An 8,589-nucleotide genomic window follows, 5' to 3' on the forward strand; every position below is an offset into this window, starting at 1 on the left:
TGTGTTCTAAATAATGGTACATGTGTTGCAGAAATTTGTGGGTGTTGGTTGGCTGCTGGCATTTGTCTGCTTGGCTGCACCAATCTTTGTACAGCATCAGTTTGTACAGGAAGATTTCACCCCTAGTCGCTTGGAAACAGCACTTTTTAAAACTCTATCAAAACCAATATGGTCTCTAGGAATTTCCTGGATTATATTCGCCTGTGTTTCAGGATATGGAGGTAAGTACTTTAAAGGTTCATAGTGTTTACATATGTGATGTACCATATACCAGCATTAATTTTAAGAAAAAAAACGCACAATCATTGAATCATCTACAGTAAAGTTCGCTTGATCCAGTGAACCCAAGGAACTTTCCACCAGACCATCATGAATTCCATATTCCTGTAAGCAGGATAATATTTCATAGGTTTAAAGTTGACTCAGCTTAATGATTATTCATATCAGCACACATCCATGTAGAGAAGGAAAAAACTAAGTTAAAACAGCTAAACCTATATGTCCTTGTCAGTGTTTCCTTCACTTTGAATGTAATGATTCCTAAGTTTAGTTCCTCATGGATTCCTTCACTCAATTCAGGCAAATACTGGCATAGCATTCTACCTTCCGAATTCTCATTCATGGTCAACTATTCATCAATGATATAAAATCTGAATAATTCAAGAAGAAACAACTCTGTTATAAATGATATAATGATACAATTCCATCCCAAGTGCAAACAATATATTATGTGTCCTTGATCTTGTTCACCTACACTACATGTTTCGGCCTCAGACGGCCATCATCAGGTGTATAACACTCACGTTGCTGTCACACTGCACTCAGCCCAAAATTTAACATTTAAAACACTTTTCTTGTTATTATCAACATCTACTTCGTTGATATCTGTCTGGATGTAGATTATTTTACACACGTTAATTTTGACGTACCTGTAGTAGCACTATAAAATCTTTAGTTCTAATTTTAAAATCCTTTAAATTTTTTTTTCTCTAAATTTAAAATTTAAAATTGTTAGGGTTACTCGCTGCAGTGGCTGGTTCTTGTTTCCACACTGTATAAGTGTTATCCTGTGTAGTCTTCCTGTGTGTGTGCCGCTGTTATTCTTTACTACGTGTGTTGAAGTAGATGTTGATAATAACAAGAAAAGTGTTTTAAATGTTAAATTTTGAGCTGAGTGCAGTGTGACAGCGACGTGAGTGTTATACACCTGATGATGGCCGTCTGAGGCCGAAACATGTAGTGTAGGTGAACAAGATCAAGGACACATAATATATTGTTTGCACTTGGGACGGAATTGTATCATTATATCATTTATCGTATGGAGTGCAACAGGATGCTTAAATATAATATTGTAAACAACTCTGTTATGCTAATCATTAAAGATTAAAGCAGTTCACATGTAAAGTCCCCTGAACTGGTAAGGATGATACAGTGGGGGAAAGCAATTCTGTCTGTAGAGTTATAATGTTTCCTAAACCTATAACACAACTGTAACTTATACTGTAGTTGAAAAGTTGTTTTGTGGATTGAAGTCATGAGCAAAGCAGAGTACTGTTTATACCACACATGAAGCATAAAAAGTTAATTTATGCATGCTGTTACAGGTCCAGTGAATGCCTTTCTGTCATGGAAGTTCTTCCACCCACTCAGCCGTTTGACTTACAGTATTTATCTCCTTCACTTTTCCGTCATAGGAATACAATTACTTCCAACTAAGATGCTGTCACATGCTGATGACTTGAGTGTGGTAAGTAAGGTGACAAATTTCTGTCCACCATTTTATACACAATACAATTCCATCAACGATGCAAGTATTTCCATCACTCCTTCCTTTCATAACATGTTTCGGCCTCAGACGATCATCATCAGGTGTCTCAGCTATGCCAAACTACAGTATGCCGCTGCAGAATAAAAATCCAAAGAGAGGGATATCGAAATATATTGTTTGGACAAGTGAATGATGCCACTAGCATGGATGAATCATCCAGCATGCATTAGGTTCCTACAAGAGTTCTTCTCACACAACAAGCAGGTGCCATTACCTATACAGGCGAGAAAATGGGAAATTTATATATGGAATATTATTTCTAAGAGACTGATATCTATGCAAGCATCATAGTGGTTTTCAGCAGTGATGTACACTACCCTGTTGGCTATACCTGCACCATCAACTTTGAATTTCTAACATTTTTATGTCTCTGCAACAGGTATCAGTCTTGTTTTCAACAATGGTGTTCACTATCCTGCTGGCAATACCTGCATCACTAACATTTGAATTTCCTCTGTCGGCCCTTCTCAGGGTTCTTTCTGGTGAGTAGAGGTAGCATAAAACCCATATTAGTATATAGCTGTGTCTAGCTAAAAATAAGGGGAAGTGAATTTTATGCATATATCTACAGTCCTGCTTAGTTACATGGGAAAGGTCTATTTAGGTATTGTAATTATATGTGCTATTAACATGCTAAACAACTAAACCTAAACTCAGAATATAAAACTAAGTAACATAAATTTTGGTACTGAACCGTAACACCTAATGTCACTACACTCACCAAAATACTCAGACACCTGTAACACTACAAACATTATCTCAGAAATTTTGTGAAATGACTTACTGATTGACTATCTGATTACTTTAGTGGGTGTATGGTGAAATAAATGATGTCGGTTTCATACATCTTTAAAATGATGATGATGATCTAAGAAACATACTAAACTGACATTAATTTCGACATTGCATGTCTTCCACACCGGTGGGAATGGGTATATCACAACTCAGAAACAAACATTGTTCTTCTTTAAGAAAGGGTTGCCAGATGGAAACGAGATTTTTAAAAAAGGAATAGAGACCACAGAATAAACTTCATATTTTTGCATTCTGTAATATTAGGAAAAGGACTGAATGGAAGTATTTGAGACGTAAGGGTAGCTATGATAAATGTTATGAATATAAAAATTAGTTAACTACAAAATCATAAATTTAATCACAATTCAGATCAGAAATTCTTTTCCCCAAAACATGTTTGCCTCCACTTACGTGCCTGGTTTTAGCCTTAAGGTCAAAAAATAAAGTGTACATAGAGTGTACCTGCAGAAGTGCGATTTTGTGACATGTCTGTTAGCCAGGACACGTCAATTGTTTGCCAAAGTGTCATGGCTGAAAAGGGCTCTGCTTAAGTTCATGCATATGTATGAAGACAATTAAGTTCTTCATGTTATCTTTCCTACTCATCACCAGTGTTATCTACAACAGTTCACTGAATTAAGTACATGAACTCAGGCCTAAATGAATAACACATATTGCTGTTCATGGTTCTTTCTATAACCTAATCAACACAATTATAACTGCCATGTCTTTCTTTTACCTATGAATGCATAAACTGGTAACTTTACTAGGCCTACCAGATGAAAAAGTGTCACATCAAATGAGGCACAATCTTAAAAGCACAGGAACATCAAATATGTAACAATAGATCTTTGACAAATATGTGTATTTAGTGTATTTTATCCATAAATTGGAAATATCATGTAAAAGCTCGACAGAAAATATTTTTATTTGTAATTTAATAATTACTTTTAATGGATTTTAAGGAAACTCAGGTGTATTTGTAATCTGAGACTTGAGACCTATTAAATATAAATTTCATGCTGTCATTTCCTCAATAGATGGAATGTTTGTATAGCAAATCCTGCTCATAACAGAATCTGAAGAAATTTAAAAATTTTCTCTGTCTGACACCTCTCTGTCTAACTTTGTAGTCCAGAAAGGAAACCCTTTCCAGTTGGCTGAATTGGAATCCACCATCCTATTACATCGTTCCGCATATAATGCCTGCTATTTTTTTATAGAAAACTACAACAGATACAGAAAGCATAATAATGCAGTTAAATAGAGCAGGATTTCAGCTACTTACAGTTATTTTTCCACATCATCACCACCATTCGTTATGCACTTTTGCCAGCGATGAACAAGAGCCTGTATGCTGTGCCCATAAAGTCTGCGCCAGCAGAGACTAGCCACTTTCTTACAGCTGCAATGACAGCAGCGTTGTCTGGGAAAAGTTGCCCATGTAGTCCATCTTTCTTAGGCCCAAAGAGATGGAAGTCTGAAGGTGCTAAACCGGTGCTATAAGGTGGATGTGGTAGGACAGTCCAGCCAGACTTTGCAATGTTCGCGGTGGCTGCCAAACTTGTATGGGGTCTAGCGTTATCGTGTTGCAAGCGAAATGTTGTCTGCTTCTTTGGCCTGACTCGGGAAATGCGGGCTTTCAGCTTAGTCAGCGTCGTTTTGTAGCGTTCCGAATTGACAGTCCCTGGTCGTTATCTGCTGATCTGTACGGATGAGGCACTGTTCATTGCGAGGAGTGGCAGCTGAGCAGGGACGCCCAGGGCGTGGCTTGTCGTGCACTTCACTTTTGCCACTGTTGAAACGCACTACCCACCGAATCACTGTGCTGACATCCACTGTATTGTCTCCATACACCTTTAGCAAATGTCGATGGATGTCAGTGGGTACAATTTGTTCAGCAGTGAGAAATTCAATAACACATCTGTGTTTCATACCCACTTCTATATCAGACATCATTTTGGTAGACTGCTCTGCTGTCACTATCTCTACTACAACACCACCAACATCCATCTCAGACGTTACATATTAACACAAAAAAAATAGGAGGCATTATTTATGGAACGCCCCTAGTACAATATCATGATATTACAATTTTTAAATTCATAACAATAGATTTCCTTGCGATGTGTTTAATGATACCCTAGGCAACAAGAAATGTATATTATTATTTGTAATTGAATTATTCACTTCTAAGGGGTAATTCTTCTTACTCACATCTCCTTAAGGATTAAAAGTGTGGGAACCTCCCACAGAATTTAAACAAATTTACAGTTTTCTTGAAGGAGCCTCCATTACTTTGTTATTTCCATATAATCCATGCTTCCTTAATACCTTTATTTCATTGAAGTATTTATATTAAAAAATCAATACAAAATCGACAATAATCATTGTGTTTGTCTAAAATGTTTGTCTGAATATCGAAGAATGTCAGAGATTTATTTATAGTTCAAGAATACTTCAAAAGTCAAGGAACATTTGTAGTATACTCTATGCAGTTATTGTCATTTTGTTGTCCAATGAAACACCAAAATGAGAAAGGAATTTCTAATGACTCTTCGCGAATGCTCTCTTTATCTTGTTGCCATCTTCATGAATTCCACAGCCGTTGAATCCAACACCAATTTCAAGCTACATTCTCAGAGTCCGCATGGAGGTTTTTGAGGACAATCACAAGAAACTTTAAGTTAAGGTATTTGGTATCACTGTCCTCACATAGTCCAGGCCTGGGAAACTGTCAACCTGCTTTGTATATAAATATGGCGTGTGAACATTGATCACATCAACAGATGATGATGGAGACAGAGATCGACTTTGGAACATTGGACACCAATTTGTATTGACATGGTTGATCATCCCCAAAGGCTTCATTTGTTACTATTATTTCTGAAAATAATGTAACATAGTACAAAGTAATTTTTTATGCTCCTTAGGTAAGCAGAAGAAATGGGCTCCACATGAGGTCAGCAGTGCATCCAAACAGGATGATATGACAGACAATGGTGCTCCTCACTGTGTAGTGATTCCTGGTTCAAACATCAGTCATGATATGAATACACCAATGAAGTACCCATCAAATCTTAATATTCTGGATGGAAACTACATTCACAATAGAATGCAATGAATCAATTGGGTAATGAATGGCCATGTACATACATAGGATATTTGTATCTTGTAATGTTAGCACTGCTATATTTTGTTTGAAATACAGCTACAAAATCCAGGAATTGGTTTATGTACCATAAGAAATTCTAACTAGGAAAGAGATACTCAAGGCTTACTCGAGTTCCAGTAATTGAGGTTTGGTCTTTCTTAGGGACAAAACAGAATACATATCTCCCCCCTCTCACCTGAGGATGATAACAGATCCAGTTTTCGAAACGTTGTGTTTTCTAGTTTCTAGAATGCCAGACGACGGACAAAGTCTGAAATTTCAGTAATTGTGTTATACACCATCGTCAGAACTCTTTCGGAACTACCGACCAAAAATGCTTCAGGACTCGCAAAGTGAAGGAGAAGCCGAAAGTGCTTGCTCATGGGGAGTTTGTATACATCAAACACCAACAGTTCTAACCTGCCTAGTCTCACCTCATCAGATTGTGAATTCTCTTCTTGTGTCTTCTAGCTTTCATGTCAAAACACTGTATTATGATGTCTGCTGTGACATCACAAACTGAGGCATGGATACAAATATGGGAAGTTACAGGTGTTACATGCGGTGTTGAGAAGTGAAGGTGGACAAGGAATCACTAACAACTGCAACACGGCATATTGACTTAACAATCTGCAGAGAAGGAAGTTGCCTATACTCGTAGATTTGAAATAAATCGTCACAACAGCATAGTGCAGGACTTTGCAGAAACTGAGTTCCAAATTTAAAGAAACCTACAGATGTAAGAATTAGTAAATCTCTGTGCCAACTAATATATTTGTTTCTTTTATACTACATTTTCAGTTTATTTTATTCCTTACAACATAGTCAAACCAATGTAATTCTCAGACCATAAGATGGTAAGTATTCGTTAATGTGGTTTCCATTCATGTTTTCCATCTCAACATAAGACGCTATCCAAATTCATTAATCAATAACTATAGATCCTATGATGTGCATGGCAAAATTGTCTGGTGTCAAGATTGTAGTTTTCTGGGATGTGATGCTTAGCTAATTGTGCTTATAATATTTGGTGAAGAGTACAAATTATGTAGCTCCTCAAATCATATTGTCTTCTTTGTTGTGGAAATGAGCAATTTTACGCTAATAAGCGTGTTTTAACCAGCCTGATTTTTCAAGGGTATTGCTATCTAGTATGACATCCTTCTACACCTCACTATAAGAGATGGCAAACTTTGTGAGAATGCTGATAATTGTGTTGTATAACTGGAGCAAGGTTAATTTCATCATATGCTTTTGAATAGAAAATTTTACAAAGTGTTTCTGTTTTCTGTAAATACTGATAACAGAAACAGTTTTGTCAGAATAATAAGACCACTAAACCTGTAATTTGAAATTCCTCTTCTACTTTACTCTGTTTATTCCGAATTTCAATTGCTCTGTAGTGGCACTGAATGCTGGGAAGCATCACTTTTACCTAAGCAGAACCATAAAAAGGAAGGAGAAATGTATTCCACAGAGTATGGATATTCTGCAGTTATGTATTCATTGCAGATACAAGCACATATTAGCATATAAAGCCCCTTGCACACAGTGGATGCCACACTGTCTAGTAGCAGTGTCACTTCTTTCATATATTTAGGGAAATATGGAGCACATTAAAAGAATTTGAAATAAATAAGTTTATGATAATGAAATCTGTACTTCACATAATGTACCAATCTTTGATGATCTTGCAGAGAAATAATAAAGTCTGACTTGAGATTCATGAAAAAAAGTGTTTACATTGGACCAGCACACCAAAGCAGACATTAAAGAAAACTTATTATGTGCACATTCAACAAACAATTATATCTGATATCTACTTAGTAACCTGACACTAATCCTGTGAATGGAAGCAAAAACTTCATTGTCTTTGGCTTGTGAACTCTATTTCATAACTTCTCCCAGGACCCAATGAGCACAAACTTTCCTATAGCCCAAGCTATCAATCATCTCATGTACTGCACTGTGTTCTATTTCAAGTTTTCGGGCTACTGTGTCCACAGTCACACGCCTGTCATCTTGAATAATCTCATCCACTCTTTCCTTGTTGCGTTCAGTTGAGGCTGTTCGAGGATGACCGCTCCAAGGCTCATCTTCGATGCTGGTGTTCCCACCTTTAAAATGTTTCACCCATCTTTGAACACTGCTCGCATCCATGCACACACTTCCATAAGCACACTGAAGTCTCTGGTGAATTTCCACAGCAGGGATTTCCTCTTTCACAAGAAATTCGATGACAGCATGCTGGCGAAATGACATACGGTTTTTGGCCCTTCTGTTAGGAGCGATACTGGTCATGTGATGCAAGCTCTTGAAGTCACAAGACACTCAAGGTTAACACAACAGCTGGTTCCACCTACCACCATACTCTCTTTCGTCTGCTGTTCCCAGGTTGCATGCAAAGAAAGTTGCTCATGACTTTCGGTACGGCCTACGTAGATAACCGCTGAGTAACATGCAACAGTGTAGGAACTGTGGGAATCAGTGTCTTCTATGTGATTCGTGCTGATTGCTACATCATGCAACAATGAAGAACTGTTGGGAAAGCTGTTTTCTGTGGGTTCCATGCTGAGGCCTTAATAAGGATGCACCTGGTCTGGAGAAGTGTCTTCAGAACATTCATTAGAGTGTACTCCCTATTCAAAAGTGAGCGATTGAGCGCTAACATTAAACTGACCCTCCATAAAGCTCTTATTAGATCCGTAATGACTTATGCTAGTCTCGCCTGGGAGTTTGCGGCAGACACTCATCTAGTGAAATTGCAGCGCCTGCAAAACAAGGTTCTCCGCACGATTGGCAATTTTCCAAG

The 8,589-nt window shown here is 37.5% G+C and overlaps 1 protein-coding gene across 1 annotated transcript in view; it reads left to right on the forward strand.

Moving 5' to 3' along the window:
• Nucleotides 1–8,589, forward strand: part of LOC111863865 — a 63,519-nt gene that overhangs the window by 16,783 nt on the left and 38,147 nt on the right. Inside the window, exons 11-14 of the mRNA XM_023850667.2 lie at nt 32–221; nt 1,605–1,747; nt 2,208–2,310; nt 5,557–5,746. Coding sequence (XP_023706435.1) covers nt 32–221; nt 1,605–1,747; nt 2,208–2,310; nt 5,557–5,746 — 626 coding nt within the window. The remainder of the gene's footprint in view (nt 1–31; nt 222–1,604; nt 1,748–2,207; nt 2,311–5,556; nt 5,747–8,589) is intronic.

The sequence above is a fragment of the Cryptotermes secundus genome, unplaced genomic scaffold (assembly GCF_002891405.2).
Source record: "Cryptotermes secundus unplaced genomic scaffold, Csec_1.0 scaffold1894, whole genome shotgun sequence".
NCBI lineage: Eukaryota > Metazoa > Arthropoda > Insecta > Blattodea > Kalotermitidae > Cryptotermes > Cryptotermes secundus.